At 46.8% G+C, this 19,701-nt stretch overlaps 1 protein-coding gene across 2 annotated transcripts; it reads right to left on the bottom strand.

Annotated features, from left to right (window-relative positions):
- Window positions 1-443: 443 nt before the first annotated feature.
- On the bottom strand, window positions 444-19,647 carry eml2 (EMAP like 2). 2 transcript variants are annotated; one of them, XM_053873291.1, is made up of 22 exons: window positions 19,025-19,647; window positions 14,710-14,940; window positions 13,807-13,924; window positions 13,331-13,432; window positions 6,014-6,042; window positions 5,739-5,868; window positions 5,507-5,656; window positions 5,359-5,428; window positions 4,945-5,055; window positions 4,396-4,491; window positions 4,197-4,331; window positions 3,745-3,844; window positions 3,418-3,572; window positions 3,097-3,222; window positions 2,904-3,035; window positions 2,767-2,834; window positions 2,607-2,695; window positions 2,442-2,539; window positions 2,274-2,361; window positions 2,109-2,204; window positions 1,243-1,373; window positions 444-1,173 (listed from the first exon to the last, which is right to left on the bottom strand). In XM_053873291.1, the coding sequence occupies exons 1-22, from the start codon at window positions 19,095-19,097 to the stop codon at window positions 1,048-1,050; spliced, it is 2,454 nt and encodes an 817-aa protein (XP_053729266.1). In that variant the 5' UTR covers window positions 19,098-19,647; the 3' UTR covers window positions 444-1,047. The 2 variants fall into 2 exon arrangements, with proteins under 2 accessions (XP_053729266.1, XP_053729267.1); XM_053873292.1 differs by lacking the exons at window positions 13,331-13,432; window positions 13,807-13,924; window positions 14,710-14,940; window positions 19,025-19,647 and adding an exon at window positions 11,778-11,867.
- Window positions 19,648-19,701: the final 54 nt, after the last annotated feature.

Below are 19,701 nucleotides of genomic sequence, written 5' to 3'. Positions count from 1 at the left end.
ATTGTGGCAAGCTTCAGATGTCACATGTCCCAGGACCTTCACTGGACTTGTTATGGTCATGTAATCTTCATGTTCGGCCGGCGCCGACCAGGCCGGCGTAGCGCAGAAACAGACCTCGGATCAGGACCGTTGTGGACTTCGTCCTTCTCGGCTCGACCTCCGTTGTTGACACACAACACGACCCTCCTCAAGTCGGGGCCGGTGAACCCAAAACACAAATAGTTTTACAGAAAGAAAAGAGTGTCGTCGCTCAGCAAGATTCCTCCAGCTGCAACTCACCTTTCTCATTCCATCCATTCACTCCCCTCAGCAACATAGGGTGGGAGGAGGGCAGGGCACAGTTTTGAGTCATTGACTTGTTAACTTAATGTGTTTTCCGACTATGTGTGTGAGTTATGAGATACTGACAAAGCAACTCTTCATCAGGAATCGTCCATCTTGAGTGGTTTGGAAAAACTTTATTGACAAACCCAACGACGAAGCACATTCACTACATCTCCAGCCACTTCACCAGTTATATTAAGATTCTGATAATTACATTCCATGGTAGTTAAATAGTAAAATAGCACAGCCACTCGGATATATGTGTTCACTGCATATCTAGGTTCTCTCACGGACCTTCTACATGCCTGCTCTCTGGCGCCACCCGGTGCCACCTCAGCGGAATTACAATCGAAAAGCGGCAGGGTTTTCACGTTAAAGGGGAAAAACATTTTCATTTGTTGTTTTACCAGCCGGAAACACCATCGCAGCTTTAGTGAGGAAGCTTACATTCGTATGAGTGACGGCTGAGACAGTGACTGACAGACGGTCAAGTACATTCACTGATATCAGCTTCGTACCTAAGCAATGAAGCGCCTCGCTGACGACTCACGCGTCTGTCTATTGTGACTCTCCAACTTGTTAAACCAGTGTGGATGATCCGACGTGATAAAAGTGTTCTGCTCTAAAAGATTAAAGGGTGGAGTCCAGTCGAGGCACAGCGTAAACTAGCGGGTCAGAACCGAAGCTGCTGAACTGGCGCGGGCAGCCAGACGCCGCCGTTACCTAGACGACCTGCCACTGCAGGATGCTGGTGTCTTTCCCGCCGGTGGAGATGAGCTGCGAGTCGTCATGCAAGAAGGCAACGTTGGTCACGTGACTGCTGTGGCCGCCGTACTCGTGGCTGGCGGCCTGCGAGGAAACAAGAGTGGGTTAGAGACCAGGCAGCGGGAGTGGACACGCGGTGGCGCTGTCACGCACCCTCGGTTGACTGCAGGGGAATGTGAACAAGCGCACTTTGCCGAAGTCATCGGCAGACGCCAGCAGGGAGCCGTCATGTGACCGGCACGAGGCGTTGATGTCGGTGCCGTCGGCACCGTCCGGCCAGATCCCTGCGTAAGAGAGAGAGTGTGCCACACTACAAGTGAGGATGCCAGCAAATAAACATGGAGTGGAGAAAGTGGAGAAAAAAAGTGGAGAATCTGAACCAGAAAAGAAGAAATTACAAGCCAAATACGAGCAAAGAAATAAAAATGAGTAGCTACGAAGTTCGCAACTGAGGCAAGAACTGGAGAATTTATGAGGTAAAAAAGCAGAAAGATTGTTGCATAAAAAAGTGGAGGAATTGACATATCTATATATCGACCTAAACTACTTCACTGTATCACTGAATTGTTCAGTAGTTTTATGCAACAAAAAGCTAAACATGCAGTTACATTAGCAATATATGCAATACTGTAATGCAAACAAATTGAGATCTAAAATGGCTCAAAATTTCAACTACAACTTTTAATACTGAATAAAATTGGTTGGAATCATTAAAATAACAGTCAAATACAAGACAAATAAAGCTAAAGTGAACATTTAACATATAAAAAAAAGCTTGGTGAAAAAATATGAAATATACAATAGGCTCATTCCCATGGTCAGGTGCTGTCCCAGCTACCTAGGGTGGGAGGTGGGGATACCACCCGAGGTACACACACAATTTCAAGTCATGAACAACTCTGACCTATTGTGGATGGAAGGAGGAAACCAGAGTGTAATTGGAATGACTATCGATTGAGAACAAATCAAACTGAACAAAGCCGGTACTAAAAAGAGCTCGAAGGCCCTGCCGTGGTTACCGAAGGTGGTGAAGCCCAGCGTGCAGGTGGAGGTAGCCCACTCCAAGTTCCTCAGCAGGTCCATGTTGGTCACATGTTTGGCGGTCGCCGCCTCCCCTGGAGGGAGAGAGGGAGAGGGATGAGGCGGGTGAAACTCCTCCCACTCCCAGGAGCTACAGCACTCACAGAAGAGAATCTCGTAGTCTCCTGAGTTGGTGACCAGATACTGGCCGTCTGTGGACCAGTCCAAGTGCGTGACGAAGCTCGAGTGTCCCTGCGGACGAGACGGCGGGTCATGTGACCACTCAGCGTGTGAGCTCCGCGACCCTCGTTCATCAGCTGGAAGAAACTCACGCTGCACTTTCCCACGCGGCTGTACTTCCTGCCGCTCTCCGACACCGCGTAGATGTAAACAAAGTTGTCATGTGACGCCACAGCCAGGAAGTTCCCATCTGATGGAGAGGGAGAGAGAAGAGTCACAGCAACGTCAGGAGCCTCCGGCGGACGAGCCGGACCCACCTGGAGAGTACTTGACGTTGGAGATGATCTCATTCCCATCCGTGTGCATGGAAACCAGGTCGTGTGTGTCGGTGTCCAGCACCAGCCACCTGCGGAGCAGTGGGTGGAGTTAAAGCAGCGAGTGAGCAGAAGCAGACTGCAACCTGTGAGCGTCCCTCACCTCGCTGACATGGTGCCCACGGCCAGGACCGAGCCGCTGGGGTGGAAGCCGGCACACCGGCCCTGATCCTGGAGCAGACAGGAAGTGGCATGGTTAGCACAGCAGCGAGAGGAAGAGAGCGGGGTTCATACTCTCACCTCTAGGGTCTTGCTCCAGAGCGGCTGATGAGAAGTGGTGTCCCACAGGTGGACCTGCTTGTCCTGAGCGCAGGTGACAAACTGCTCCATGGTGGGGTGAACATCCAGACCCCAGAGCTCATCTGTGTGACCCTGAGGTAGGGGGGACGGGGGACGTCTATAGGAGCTAGTGAGCAAGCGAGCGAGCGGGTACCTGCACGATGGGGGTCATGGTGTCAGGGAAGGCGGCTCGGATGATGGCGTTCTTGGTGGTTCCAATGAAGAGCTCGCCTGGTTTGCCTTCAGTCAGCGCTCGGATTGGGCCAAACGACTCGCCCACCTGCACACACACACACACATGACCTCTGACCTCTGGGTCCAAACCGAGCTGTTCAACTTCCAAGACGACTGAGTTTGACTCGGAGGACGTCGCTTTGGCAACAAAGACTTGCTGGAGAAGAAACTCCCTCACTCATCTTTGGGTCAGAACCCTGCAGAATCTTGGAATGGAATGAGAGCATTCGTTCCTCCTCACCTCCATCTCGGCCTGCTTCCTGAAGTCATGGTCCCACAGCACCACCTTGCGGTCCTTCCCTCCGCCAGACACCAGAGTCCCGTCCTTCAGCACGCACACGGAGAAGATCCCGCCCTCATGGGCCCCGGACACCACCTGACTGATGCGGTTACTTCCTGGTGAGCAGAGGGGAGGGGTGTGATTCCAGCGACTCAGGAAACAGTCAGCTGTGTCGATCACTGTGTGTCTCAGTGAGGACTTCAGCTTCAAAAGTAAGTCACGACCTGACGTCAGAGTCGCTTCTCACGAGCGTTGTCATCACGGTGGTACCGCGCGAGAGTCGCCTACCTTTGGCCCACACGTAGATGTTCCCGCTCGAGTCTCCAGTGATGGCGTCCCCGTTCTCAGTGAATGACACGCACAACACGTACTTCGGCTTGTCGTGTTTCTGGAGTGAGGAGATGAAAGGGACGGAGGGAGAGTGAAAAAGAGCGAGAGAGAACAATGTGGTGAGTGAATGAATGGGTGAGCGAGCAAAGAGAGAATGAATGAATGTGAGCGAGTTAGTCATAATGGCAAAGGTGTTATTTTCTTCTCTCCAATGACAATCCTGGCGAGAGCTAGCATGCTAATGTCACATCTGAAGTAGTGACTTGAATCTGGTGTGTTTGCTGTGCAAGTGCAGGCGATGAAGTGATTGTCGTGGTGTTGACTGCAAGGTGCGAACACGTAGTACATATTTAAGGTTTGAATCAACGCAAGCAAAGATCATGGTTGATCCGCTGGGGTGTGAGCCTCACCTCGAACAGGCCCTGCCTCTTGGTCAGCGTGTTTCCGTCCATGCTCCAGAAGTTGATATGCGACTTGCCACACGTGACGATCAGGTTAGTGTCGGTGGGGTGAAACACGGCGGCGAAGACCGAGTCATTGGAGCACTGCGGGAACAGAGGGGGAGGATAAAGGTCACGCGGCTGGGATGGAAGCCCTTGGTCCTGCTACCTTCACTTCAGCCAGCTGCTTCTCCTTCTGCCAGTTCCACACCGACAGGATGTGGTCATTGGCATCATCCACGGCGCAGAGGAACGTGCCGCCGTTCTGCAGAGGCAGGAAGTAGAATAAGACTCTGGATAAGAACAGCAAGGAGAAAGTCAGCAGCAGAGAGGAGCTGGTCTGGAGACTCACGCAGGGAGCCTGAAGGGTTCATCTGACCCAAGAGTTTGGTTTATGTGTTGTGCTAAAGCAATTGTTGGCTAGCATTATCTTGCTAACGGCTACAAAAACAACTAAATATCTGATCCAGTCTTGGAAAACCAAGGATAGACATCAGCATTTCACAGCAGGACAGCACATACTCTCTGATAGGTCCAGATAGGACCAATCCAGGGTTTCGCTACATGTAACCTATCGTGGCGAACCGCCAGGTGATTAAACAAAGTGGAAGCATTGAAACAAGCAGAAAACAAGATGAATCACAGAGGTGGACATGACTAGTTTCAAAGTTTTCCAGCGAAAACCCCGGAATCCTCACAAAAGCACGCAGCTGCTCACCGACTTGGAGAAGGCCACGCAGGTGACGGCGCGGTCGAACACTCCCATCCCGATCACGTGCAGAGTGTTGAGGCTCACGGAGTCCCATACCCGAACATGAGGCGCCAACAGCTGGAGAAGCACACGCACAGCTCTGACTCACATTCAACAACTGAAATAAGAACAAAGAATTGACCTTCTCCCTTGACACTTCTTACCCCCCCCTTAAACTGATACTTTAGTTTCACTTCATTCCACAGCAGCTCCATTATTCCGAGATTGTTGGGCAGCAATGAATATTGTTTGTGTGAGACTGGTGTTTCATTTCTCATGAAGGTAATCTCCCTCGCTCACTAGTCTTTCTGAAGTTACATCCAAGTAACTATCCTCTTCTTCTTAGATCGAACAGAAACTACTTCAGCTCCTCAATGTTACCTTCCCGTCTTTAGAGTTGCCAGCCACTTGTCCCGTTGCTATGGTAACCATGTCAGGATGGACACTTAAGCTGGAGAAGACAGAACACAGAGTTCAGATCTCCATCCAGAGTAGCGGGCCGGCTCCAGCGGATGTCCTGCCGCCTCACCACTTGACATCATCGTTGTGGCCCAGGTAGTGCCTCTGCTGCTGCTCGTCCGTGTTGTACAGGACGACCACCGAGGCGTTGAAGTAGACGATCTCCCCGGTGGGCAGCAGGTAGAGGTTAGAGCGACAGTCGCGGCCACGGTAGCCGTACCTGGGGCGAGTCAAGGCACAGCTCCGTCCCAACCTCAGCGGCTGATTTCACAGCAACACCAGCTTCACTCATGCAAGGATACACCCATTGCAGCTTCAGCTTGCGGTCAGGCAGCGCCACCTTCTGGTCGAGACTGTAGCTCTCCCTCTTACTGTCAGGGATGTGCATGGTGACGGGACGACCACGCAGGAACATCCTCACGTAGCCGTCCTCTGCAGGGAGAACAGGTTACATATTATCACAGAGATGTAAGAAAGTCACACAGATGCCAGGGATTTTTGAACTGATGTCCTCTCAGTGGAGAGGAACTCCACACTCTGCCTCCAGTAAATCAGAAAAATGTCTGCGATGTCTTACCTGCATTGAAGGTGCATTCTTTGGATTTGCTGCAACAAAAACGAAAACTTTAATCCAATTGCAGTGTGAAAACCTGAGTGACATTCTACCCAAGTCCATCCTGGCTTGGGTGACACAGGCCTCCAGAATTTTATTTGTGAAGCCAGATGGGAAGTTTGTAAACTCATGATTAGAGCACCAAGGACACGTGACGATGGATGTTTTTTTTCCTAACTGCCGTGTTCGACTTCCTGTTTTGAATTTTCACAGCAGAAACGAAACCTTCTTCTCATTTTGTCAATGTTATTTCTTACATTCTGTAATGCATTTTTCTTTTATTTATTTTTAATTAATTATTGCACATGTTTTGACAAGTTTTTTTGGACTGAAAAGTTACTTATAAAGCAACCATGGCTCAAGCAAATCCTCATTAGAGGACGTGCTCCTACATAAATATTAGCATTAAATAGTCACAAATATTTCTATATCTTTCTCATAGTCTAAAAGCTTTTCTCATGCACTTAAAATTCTTTAGCTTTTTCAGAAAAAAGGTTTGCCTATTATTTAATTCCACTTTCTTGGGTCCCATAAAAAAAAATCCAAGGTTCAGGTTGTTTTATACTCTTTGTAGTGATATGGCAGATGAAAACCCATTTCCCTGCAATGAGGGTTCCTGAACAAACAGCACAAAAAGCAAACAGGAACATCCTCTTGTGTGCGCTCACGGGTGGCGACGCTGACACTACGGCAAACAGGGCGAATAAAAGCGAACAACAGGTGACAGAAACAGACATAGCTCTGGACCCTGAAGGCAACACAGGCTGCTGGTCTAAGAGAGAGAAGAGTCCACACTTGCCCCTGCATTGTCACGCAGACGTCCAACTCCAGAAATGCTCCGACAGTGAGATCACAAGTGTTCAACTGACCGCTCCATGTCGCCACGGCAACATTTGTACACAAAAAAGACGGGATCAAGTGACTTGCAGGACAAAAGGTGTTAAAGTTGTCGCTATGGAAACAAACGCAGAGGAAGTGGGCCAAGAAAAGGAACCAACTCCTTCAGATACAAACCAGTATTCCAAGTACACAAAAAATCTATAAAATTTGGCTTCCATTAGTTACAGTATGTTGGGTGGGTCAAACAGCGGCGCCGTCTTTTGATGCAACAAGGGAAAACGAAGATGCAAACAAGCATAGCTGAGTACGTGAGGAAGAAGAAAGCAGTGATGAAGGAGAGAGGCCGGTGGCCATGTTTATTTGAACTTGATGGTTCAGGAAGCAACAATGACTAGCGCATTTCAGAGGCTGACGGGTTCAACGGTGAGGGTTTAGAGGGGGCGTCAGTCGCCTCCAGAACACTGGACATACAAATATGTACCTGCAGCTTAACATCATGCACAGGCAGAGATTTTGTGCAGGTAACGTCACACCCTGACTTGTCTATCTGATGGGTTTCTAGGCCAGCTTTGACTCTGTTGCTTCTCTGCGCTCTGTGCCAAGTGAGCTGTTGGTTATAGTTTGAAAGCTGTCTATAGTCAGTTTCCTGTCCGTGAACGAACTTCTTGTCTCAAGTACAGCAGGCGACTGACTGTTAGACTGTTCAGAGAACTTGCTTCACCAGTTGATACCAAGGTCAGGATCTTTTGGGAACAAGAACAAGTTCACAATTTCACCACCTCGCAACGTTTCAGCATTTTGTCACTCACATGGAAATTTAGTTTGTTAACATATAGACCACCGACAGGAAGCATCCTGATGACATCATAAAGGCGTGTCTCAGTATCTCACGTCTTGCAACACTGTGTTGAGTTTGCATTCACTGACGCATTTCAGTTCAGCATCATCAACTCACAATTACACGTAACGCCAGCATCTCGACACTGATCCTTGAGACAAGTGAACCGTGGTCTCAGATGCAACAATCCTCATGGTGGCTGTTCAACAGTCGAGGGGTCTGACACCTGATGAAGACAACACCAACTTAAGAGCGCCAGACTCACATGAAAGGACACACGCTGAGGATGTTTTTCAGTGTTTCATGATCTTCGCTCACACGTGGTAGCGCTAATGTAATAACATGCATGCTAATGATGGGCTTGTTTGAAGCTGTCACCCAAATTATTGTTGACACGAGTTAATTCAGAGCGCGTGAGCATTCAGGAAAGTTACAGAAACAAACTCTGTGACAACATTTAACCAAACTCCCACAAGAAATATGGTAATCCTTCAACTTTCTTCCTGACAGAGTCTCTTAAAATGTTACTGTGCATGATATGGACATGATTTCAGGCATCTTGAAATCCTCCAACCTCATCGATAAATCAAGAACTCTACCGTGTGATCTCAACTGTGAATGTCAGCGCTCCTCCAGAAGTCATGTGTCGACTTGTCCTGACATTTGCTTAACTGGGAGTTTACTGGAGAAACTTCAACAGCTGCTTCCTCACGTTAGACAGAAGCACACAGGACTCGAGGAAGATCAGAGGAGTGCTTCTGGGCGGCCCAGCTCCCCCACACAACGCTACGATTGTCTCTCTGCCAGCCTGGCAGAGGAGGAGGGCCTGGACCTCACCAATGAAAACCCTGATCCAAAGACAGTAATTAGTGCAGGGCATGCTAGGAAAGTGCCAGCTGGACCGAGAGGGTCCAGAAACGGCCTGCACTCAGTTGCTGGGTTCCCAAAGCTTGTCGCCCACTTGAGGAGAGAATGAGTGTCGATGATTTTCAGGCTTATAAAGACATGTTGTTGAGCATCTCTCTGCAAAAAAAAGTGCAGCTAAAACAACAACCTCTATAGGAGAGACTCATCTACCACCAGCAGCAGCAGATCGTGGAAGGAGCCTCAGCCAACTCAACACCAGGAACTCATTCTGAGGGAGATCACTTAAACATGGTCAGCGGCACTCAGTTTTGAGACAAAAAGACAAATAAAAGGAGCAACTCGTCTCCACCAGCTTCCACAGTGGTCACACCAGGACCTGCTGGCTTTGATGTTGCAGCATTGTGTGGTTGATGCTTGATCATCTCAGAGCCAGAGGAGTCAAGTTTCAGGTCACAGACAGAGTCACGACACACGAGTCCAGAGTGTTGATTCAACCAAACGTTTTCCCCGCAGTCTTGTGCTTCTCCCTTGTCCGGCCAGCTTCCCAACACTCCAGGTGTGGAAGAGTCAGAGTACTTGGAGTGTCAACCTCAAGGCCTGGGGGCCAAATCTGGTCAATCAATTCATTACCTGGCCCACTAGCGCTTTAATTACCAGTTGTTGTTGAAGAGGAAATTAAATTGTGCACTAAAACCAGACCAGCTCCAACCACAATGCATCTGAGGAGTCGGTGCTTCATGCTGAAATTTGAGTCCAATGATTTAAAGATGGTCAAATTTGAGACTCGACACTTACAACCCCATACGAGTTTTGTTTTCCGCCAGGATCTTCAACTATGTGCAGCATTTAATAGGCACCTACACTTGCACCAATTTAAAACACCTACAACTAAATGGCAATGTCTCTGATGTAGTGTTAAAATGACAAGAAATTTCCCCCCCAAAAATGCCTGAATATCCAACAAGAGATTAAACCTTTCAGCAGCGATATTGTGAAAGCAGATGGAGAATAATGGGTTTTTATTGGACTCACTTGCTCCCGATTAGTTTGAGTGATGGACGGACGGGGTATGAAGTCTCATCAATGGTGATACCCTGCTATGTTAAATTCATCTGACCTAAAGACCGTTATTACTAGATCTGACAGACCAGACTCTTCAGCTTGTCTCTCCACTCGAAAACCTCACTGTTCCCAGCTCTGAACTTCTTAACTTAAACACAGTTATACAAATATATTCTCATTCTTCTTAGGAGCCCAAGTAGTCAAAGTGCTGAGCGTCTGCTGGCATCGGTTTCTATCAGCGCTGCGGACTAATGGATTCTGGGAAACAGGGTTGTGGGTCACAGCCGGAGCTGCGGTCAGGTCAGCGCCCATTTGGTGGTCCATTAGAGGCGGAGTGGTTTAAGACAATGCACTTAGCAACATTTGCCCATTAGATGAACAGTGTGGAAAGCAACCCGCAGACTCCGGCGCCAAGTCACCCGAGCTTTGATGACGTGAAGGTGCAGTCAGTAGTTTTCAAGCTGAAGGAGTCTTGACGGATTGACAATTATTGGTCTAAAAACCTCAATGTCAGATGAGATTTCACATCATTTGTTCTAGCTGAGTGGCATGTGGCTCAGAAGAGCAAAGTCAGGTCTCCCTCAATGGTTCAGTGATCATCAACAAGCATGACTATCAGCTGATGATTTACAAATAAATCTAAGAAAACTTACTTAACTTAATGTTAATGTTGACATATCATACATTACGCTCACAACAGGCTTGTTTACAAGCTTATGTATGTTCTAAAAGATATTTAATTTCAAATCGTAACATCATTATGACTTATATTTAAGGTTTTATCATCTATTAAGAAACCTGTCGATGCCCCAATCGAGGAGAGGCGCAGCCTAAAGGGACTGCATGGAGCTTTTCAAGAGGAAACGTTAAAGAGAATAATAAAAAGGAAGACATGACAGAGTTAATAATATCGCTGCATTGTATGGGATGAGTAAAGTTCATCAACAAAAGGTTGCAGCACAGCTGTTAACACGAGCTAACTAGATAATAATTTATAAAAAATTAATATATATGTAAATGGACACCGATTTAAATAATTAATCTTCACACCTTTCACCATGATGTCAGAAGTGAATTGTGAAATGAGCTGGCTTCTCCTCCCATCAGGCGGTGGCCCAGTCAGTCACCTCCATCCTCCATCCTAACCTGCGCATCCTCCCTGTTCAGAGTGACCACCGCATGTATCAACAACCAACTGTCTTCAACCATGAACATGAGATTCACTGCCGTGGGCTGTTAGCAGGCAATCAAAGACAGTGTCCAAACGTTCATTACAAGGTAAGCAGCTCAGATCGATGCTTGTGTTTGTGCTGAGACAGCGTTATCGGAAATCGTAACGTCAGCCTCAGGGGGTCTTTCTTCAGTGTAGCCCGGCCTGCACCAACAATCCTGCAGAGGCAGTCTTCTGCAGGAGAACCAACACCCTAATAGTTTGAACGTGTGCACTGATGTCCTGTCAAATTTAGAGAGCAGCATCTCTGGAGTCTGTGCAGGAGCAGCACCATCAGCAGCAGACCCTCACCTCAGACCCCTGTCACTCCCAATCAAATTCATTTGTGTTTCATAACTAATGGCCATGTCCTGCAGACAACAAGGGCCATTCATGCCTCCTGAAAAGCTACACTAATTGATTCAACAGTGATTTGGACCTCTCCACTTTGAAAGCTACAGTGAACACACAGTATTGCCTTGATAAATCCGGGGAAAATGCGACAGTCGTATTCAGAACAAACATCCGTGTTGGTCCCTGAGCAGCCCGCAGAAATGGCACGATTGCGTGAGAAGAGCGTCAGAAAACAGCTTCACTTCCTCCGGCGACATTAGTAGCAGAGTTAAACGGACAATTACGTGTTTTACAGGGAAGACACTAGTTAAAAACAGATGTTGAAAGAACTTAAGCCAGAGCAACAACAACATACACAATTGAGCTGTAACTGTAAAAGCAGTAAAACAACAAGTATCATGTCAAAGTCTGCCATTTAGATTTTATCTTCACCCCAAAAAAAAATCTATAAAAAAATCTATAAAGCGAAATCTATTATTTTAACAGCTACGGCGTCGTTGTCAAGGTTCTCTACTCGCATGGTGTATGGTGTAGAAATACGTGACGTTTCTCTTTACCTGGAAGCTCTCTTCATGTTTGCCATGAATCCGTTACCACAGTAGAAGCGGTTTGAGCAGCGACTCCAAACTTCCTGCTCGGTGCAAACTCTTAAGTGCGAGCCTTGCAGCCAATCAGAAGCTAGAAAAGCCAGCCAATCAGAGTGTAGCATCTCACCGCGTCAGCACGCCTGCTCACGTGCTGACCGCGCCCCCTTCAATCAAACCGCACAGTGAAGTCTAATAAAGTGATGTGATAGATGTGCACTCAATAATTAACGAGTACCGTCTTTATAACTACTATCATCCGATCATTTTTTCGCATTGAAATGAGCGCGTAACGAAAATTTTTAACAGAAAATAGTCCTTGAACTTAGCTGGGATACATTTCAAACGTATACTTTTTTTTTCAAATGAACGCATTTTGAGAAAAAGAAAAATAAGCAAGAACAAACTATCACAACCATAAATAATTCAAATTCAGCACAAAGTATAAGAAAATAAGACTGAGACTATTTCACCATGCCAATAACGACGGCAATTAATGGTTTGAAAAATATATTTTCTTTTATTGTATGCAGAAGTGTAACTAGTATAGCGTCAAATTATGATGTGATAAACATTATTAATGATTATTTATCCTTTCTTACACTGTCGACCACTTTATTCGTGTTTAATTAAATCTCATGGGAACTTCAAACTTGGACTCCTGGATTCCTGAAGCACGAATGACCGCCAGGTTTGGACGCAAATAACGGCAAGTGAAATGAGGCGAGAATTCTGAAGTCAGCTTCCTGCACGTTTACTTTTGGACACTAGATGGAGTTCTGAGGTCAAAGATGAGGAGCGTTGTCGGCTTTGTGTTGTGCTGACACAGCTGACACAACAGCCTCACCAAGCTTTACAAACACGTTAAGGACTGAGATCCAAAGCCGATTCGTGGATCTCTGGAGCATGTGATGATGGATGGAGACTCATCAAAAAATAGTTAGGTCGTTTTAAAGATAGAAAAAGAAGAAGAAAAAGTGAGTGGAAACAGCGAAAGTGCAGTTGGTACCAAGCCGGTGGTCTCAAGAATTTTGTGTGCCAGGAGTCACAGATAGTACTACTAAAGTACTGATCAGTAAAAGAGTTCATGGCGGATATGATGAAGCAATGCTGAGGATAGTCCTGGTCTAAGTTTGTGTCTTGAAGTCCAGCCTTGAAGGCTGCACTGTCCATGCTACTAGGCTTGGCTTTTGGTCATTGCCTTGTGGTGTTCTCTCATGCAGTCTGGCTTGGAGCACCACATCCTCCACAGTGACAGGAGATCTGTACGAGTCCCTGATTCCAGACTCATACCCGTAAGTTTCCTCTCACTTCAACGGTTAGGAGACATGGACTTAAATGCCAGACCTTGAAATTTAAAGACTAAAAAGTGTAATCGTGTCATACGCGCATGAGTGATGTTCATCATTCAGAGGATAACATTCATCTGTGAAATATCTTATGAGCTTTTATTGTGTGTTACTTAACAATTGTTTTTAGGTCATCCTATTGTGTCACATGATCACAGATGTGTGCTTCTGCGATACCTCTTGCCGCCAGAAGAGCTGCTGGATGAGGTGGTCCAACTCCGACTCTCGGCTGCGATCTCCCTCCTCACCATGGTCAGACGCTCCGTGGACATGCTCTTCCTGGAGGCAGTGAGCAGAGGACAACACATCCTGAGCAGTGTGCTCTTCATATTGAAGCAGAGAGAGATCCCAGGCCTGGCACCAGGGCTCCAGGATACAGACAGTTGAGGGAGACAGGAGGACCAACAGATGCATGGAAATTAAGAAATGACCACTTATTTTTACACGTCTTTCACGCTACTGAGAACAAAGCTTATTTTGGAAGTATTTGTCACCAAGAAAAAAACAACTAATAAAGCAAGTTTGTTGCAGAGGAATGAGTTCAGAAATTTGCAACTTCCTGGTTTACCAAGTGTTGTATGGACAACACACACGACGGTTGTTCTGTTGGACTCACTCATGTAGCTCTGCATCAATCTAAAGCCTGTGCTTACCTCTTGATGGACTGCAGCACCTCTTTCTTGGGTGAGGACGGCGAGGACAGCATGCGCTTCTGCTGGATGTATCCGTTACCGAGTGGCCTGGAGGGGAGAGCCTGCAGGAGTTGCCGCACTGGAGAGCAGGAAGGGAAAGAGGTTCAGCAACATGTGTCCTGGTCAGTGTGTCTTTTGGTCAGAGCAATTTCACCGTAAAAGCAGATATTAAAAAAAACAATGAGAGGTTATTAAACTTTTGGATCAAAAACATATACATTCCAAAAGGAATAACTGGGATTTTTTTTAAATGGGTTGATTTGTGTTGTCCACTATGAATAAAATATGAAATACTAAAACCATTTTTTTGGATTCGAGGTGAGGATTTGAGGATTTTCAATTTCAGTCTTCGTAATTTCCCTTTTATTTATTGTTGTTTTCAACCGATTTTAAAAATAGAATTATTTTGAAAAATAAACATTTTGTTTTTGAGTTTTAGGTTCAATATAACCTGAGTCTCGAGGTTTAATACCTGCTCCTGGGGTGACATTCCAATGACCCAAAGATACATAGACTAATGACTCCATTTTCATCCCCTGAGGTCGAACCCAGAACTCATCATGGCCACCCCAACATATGAGTCTGGCTAGATGAGACAGGACATTTTTAAGTTGCCTTCACAGTAGAACCTAAGCAGAACTATCTGACTCCAGCTTTTCCTGAGTGATTAGCAGAAACAGACGCAGCTAAGACACTGTAAATGAATTAAACACAGGGATGTTACACAGAGAGAGCCACAGATCTCATGACTGCAGACAGTGATGTAAACATTAGAAGTACAGGGATGGATGATCGTAACCATGGAATCAACCACTGGATCTCTCTGGTTTTGTCATGGACAGAGGACCTCAAACCTTTCCGCACCTTTGGTGGGGTGAGCCGGGGCGGAGGAGGCCAGCGACTTCCTCCCAGCGGCTGGGCCTCGTCCTGGCTGCAGCGCCAGAGTCTGCTCCTCGCAGTAGCCCAGTCTGCGTAAGGCGTCCGCCAGCGCCGCCTTCAGCAGCTGGATCTCATCCTCCTGCAGCTGCAGCCTCTGCTCCAGATGTGAGACACGGTCCTCCATGTCCAGGGTGCTGCCGGCCGACACCGTGTCATCTGAGGGAGGCAAAGAGTTGAAATCATCTCGGACACCATCTTTGATGGGTGGTTTCATCGCCTTACATTCATTAATTGATGATCAATTTTTCAACCTGTCAGTGACCTGTGGACACAGTCATGATCTTATATTGTGCTTAAGTTAACTGTGAAGCTACCAGGAGTACATCAGCCTCTTGAAATCCCAGGCTGTTCTTAGTTGGAAACAGGTCGACAGATTGGTTCTGTGAGGCCATGTTCACGAGTGATAGAAGGATGAACAGATCTTCAGTTATGGAGTTAAGGAGTCCTCCTTGGTGAAGAAAGAGCTGAGCCTGTAGTTACCAGCTTTGGAGTGACCCAAAGGACAAGAATCTCTCTGTCTGGACTCAGAGAGAGAGTATGAGAAGCTCGTCCATCCAGGACAGACTCAGAGTAACACCAATGGGCCAACTGAGGCTCAGAAATCTTGTAAGAAACTTCTGGACACCGAACTGAGAAGGTATGTTCACCATGAAGGAACACACACTAGGAAGTATCAAGAAGCTACAAGGACAGTTGTATTGTAGTTGTCTGAATCCAGTGAAGAAACCATTCAAAAATAGCTGTAGATATGAAGCTTCATCGTCTTCAGATGTTTCTCAATGAACTTTGAGTGCTTCCAGTGACAAGGTCCTGCCACAACTCATCACAGTGTGGGGTTGTTCATGATGCTCTCCATTTTGACCTGCTATCAATGAAAGTTGCAGCTCTGTGACTTCAAATAACTTCAAGAAAATAGCAACACAACATCCAACTGGTGAAACATCTGAAGGTGATCAATACTGCTGCGACAGTATACAGACGAGGAGCAGGCATGGAGGTCGACAGCTCCGACACCTTCACCAGAGAGATGCCCTTCACACACTTCCACAAACCTTCTCTTTGTCTCACTCACAGGCCACAACTGTCCAGCATTCAGCTACACCGGCATGCAACTTCCCTGTCCGTCGCACACATGAGTCGTGTAGCACATGACCCAGAGGTGAAACAAAAGCCGTGGAGTTGATGGAATGATGTATGATGGCAGAGGTCGATGTGGGCCACGGTGGAGGCTGATGTTGCACTGAAATGGAGGTGAAGGTGGATGTAGTCTCTCCTACCTGCCATCGTGCCACAGCGACTCAGAAACCCGCTGGCCCACCGAGCAACAGTCTCCTCACGATGGCGTCCCGGACTCCCGCCCCTCCCAGAGAGCGTCCCGGCACCTGATCCACTCACTCAGGCATAAATCACCCCTCCTCTTATCCTCTGATTGAGCCCTCCCTCCTCCACTGGTCCTCGCTGCTTGGACCACTCCCCGCTTTCTCCTCCTCCTCCTCTTCTGTGAATTACGGCGAGCTAAAGGGGGAGGAGCTTGGCTGAGGGCCACACACAAACTGCAGCGCTGCAGAGCTAAAGCCAAGAATCAATGACACACACACTCATCTGTACTAGCTCTGAGAGGACCTTCCCTGACATCACCCTGACCAACACAGACACACAAAAACAGGCTTGGACTGAACCCAGGTGACCATAGGATAAAAACTAGAGAACAAAATCTCCATCAATTAATTCTATATTTAAGTGAAAAGCCACTCAAGAGCTGCCAAGCAGCACATTTCTACCCACGTTGCTATTATTAAATCAATGATCAGCGTTCTCGCCCGCGCTTTAGCAGCTTAGATGTCAATCTCCTTCACTGAATTCTGTTGTTTTTCTTGATATGTAGTCAAGTGTATGACTAGCAATCACAGCGCTTCCCCGGTTATCCTAACCTATGTCTCTATTTCCATGTTTGGGTTGTAAAGCTAATCTAAACGTCTCAATGTGTTTGGGCTACCTGTGTGATGTGAAGGGTTTTATCATTCTGTCTTTAATTGTTGTCGTCTCAAATAAAGTTGACCTTGACCATAATCTTAAATCATAATGTAACTGGAGCAAAAAAAACCTCAGCTATTTGGAATGTCATTGTGCATGATGAGCTCCATCAAACAGGAGATTGCAGAAGTCAGGGAAATCCTTCAACACCCGTACAGGAGGCGAGAAGAAGAGTGGTGGAGGAATCTTCTCATTGGTCGCAACAGACTTCAAACAGTGAGGGCACATGTAAGCATGTCAACCATCTTAGCCAGAATCCTGAATATTTCCTCCAGAATACCGTCTTGGATGCATTCAGGGTCACACACACACACACACACACACACACACACACACACACACACACACACACACACACACACACACACACACACACACACACACACACACACACACACACACACACACACACACACACACACACACACACACACACACACACACACACACACACACACACACACACACACACACACGATCTTCTGAAGTGGTGTGGTTCTGTTAACAAATAAAAAGGCACAGAATTCTGAATGGCGGAATCAATAAAGAGGGTCGAGTTTCAAGCGTTATCGCTGGAGAGAGAAAGTCAGAGGGAGCACTAGTCTCTGGTTACTCAGAGGCGGCAGATGGGAGAAGAGTTAAACAAGGAAAAGATGGTGGGCCCTATCTTAGCTTTATGTAATCAGATTTTTTAACAAAACCACATCTGCATCTCATCTTCTCCCCTCACAATGTGTCTGGTGGCTGCAGATCTAGTCTTGAGCAAGTGTGGGGCTCGAGCCACTAACCTTTCCATGTATCAACCAACAGCCCTTCATTCGGACCAACTGAATTCTGGAATCTTCTCCCTGTGCGGAGCTCAACAATCCAACTCCACAAGTGACTCTCATATGGTGCCATCTAATGTAAATCAGCACATATATAGACTTCATTACAAAAAAACACCTGACTGCCCTCTACTGGCAAGAACAGAAACACAATAGACAGACCACAATGTACAATACAATGATGAAGAAAAGATGCACGCGGGAAACATACAATTCAACTGACACATCCAAAGTGAGGGCGTCGACAGGGAGAAGAGGCCCACCTCCCCACAGAATCCTCTGGCTGCCTTTTTGGGGAATTACCAGGATGTTCCCAACTAGGAGATCCTATCTCTGTCGAGTGTCTGGGGTCTCACCACAGAAATGACCAGAATACATCATAACGCACAAAAACAACAGAGCCAAAATGACACTTGACCATCGACATTGGGACATTGCAGGCAAAAACTCCAACTGACACGCGACCACAGGACCAGCTGTCGTCCTGGCAACCACAAGTGCTTTACTTATTCTTTTACTCTTGTTTAATCACACACTCCGATCGAAGCGTTGACGGTCTGCAACAACATATACTTTCAGGTCTAATGATTGGACAACTGTTATTCCCTTGTGCTGGTTAACTGCATCCCAAATTCCAGCTGTTCTCCAGGCTTCAGCATCTCTTCCTCGTCCATAGTCAAAACTGGTTAGGCTGCTGGGGTTTTACTCTCCAAGCCTCGCTCTTCCCCCTCTTCCTCATTTACTACAGCAAGTCACCCAACGCTTCCGCAGGCTGTCTTGCTCACCATCACAGAGTCTCACCTATTCCCTTCCTCCATTAATGTCATTGGTAGTTCTCCTCTTCTTTATTTCCAACGTTCCTGGTCCAAACCAGACTCTCTCCTGTCCCACCTGATCTTGTAACATTGTCTCAAAACTGCTTTTTTTGAAACCAACCGCTGGCATTTGGTCAACAACTGTTTGAAATTTCTGTCAGAAAATCATTAAACAGACATGTTCCGACACAGTCATCAAAACAGAACTGAGGACCAGCAGCTGCCAGTAGATTTTGGACACGCTTTCTTTCATTTGACAGAAAATAATGACAATGTAAAGAAAATAAAATAATTCTTACAAAAGCCTAGATATTGTCTTGGATTTTGGTTAAGTAACAACACGATTAATATCTTCTCTTTGAAGAATTTACACGATCTTATTTGTTGGTGCGGCTAACTAGTCAAGCTAGTATGTGGCTCAGTTTCAGCGTATTGTCCGATGTCACAGCTGGATATGACTGAAACTGACATTGTACTTTGAAGTGCATCAACTTTCTAGCGTTCTAAATGGCGTGGTGAGAGTCATGTCAGGATTGTCTGGCGACTTAGACAAGAGCAGCTCACCGTTGTTGCAGTACTGTAGCAGCAGGTTGGTGCTGTCATACAAGCTGCCGCACGAAGAGAACCTCTCCGCCATCCTCCCCTCCTTCTTCGCTCTCTTCTCCCCGTCTCTTTCCTCCTCTGTCGTCTCCTCAGCCGCCCTTCTCTCCTCCGTCTCTTCTTGTCCTCCTTCGGTTCCTCCTCACAAACACACAAACATCCACCTGCCTCCTGCTCCCGCGTCCCCCATCCACTACATGTAGTGTGAAGATCACAATTTCCGCTCGTCGCCTTCAAAGTAAGATAGAAAGGCGGATTGAACGCGGCAGACATGACGGCCGAATGGATTTAAAACACGGGTAATTCGTTAACAACAATGCCCTGCACGCTTCTTCTTTATGTCTCACTGGGAGTTGCCTGAAATCCCTCATCTTCTGCCATGTTCCTGCCTCGCTCTCATTCTTCCACCTTTTATTCCTCTTCTCTCACCTCTCCACGATTCTCACGACAAACCAATAAATCTTCATGCACACTAATGTACTCACACGGGCGCACTGTCTTATTTTATTGTTAAGGAGCAACAATGCATTTCCGGTTAGCGAAGCCGGTGAGAGTAACTTAATGACTGCCTGCCTCGCACTCACTGTTACTATGGTAACAGCCTCTTCGCCGGCGTCTGCCGCTGTTGAGACAAAGATTCT

Source organism: Synchiropus splendidus, chromosome 8 (assembly GCF_027744825.2).
Source record: "Synchiropus splendidus isolate RoL2022-P1 chromosome 8, RoL_Sspl_1.0, whole genome shotgun sequence".
NCBI classification, from domain to species: domain Eukaryota; kingdom Metazoa; phylum Chordata; class Actinopteri; order Syngnathiformes; family Callionymidae; genus Synchiropus; species Synchiropus splendidus.
The sequence above is the reverse complement of the archived record's forward strand: the minus strand, read 5'-3'. Positions and strand labels throughout refer to the sequence as shown.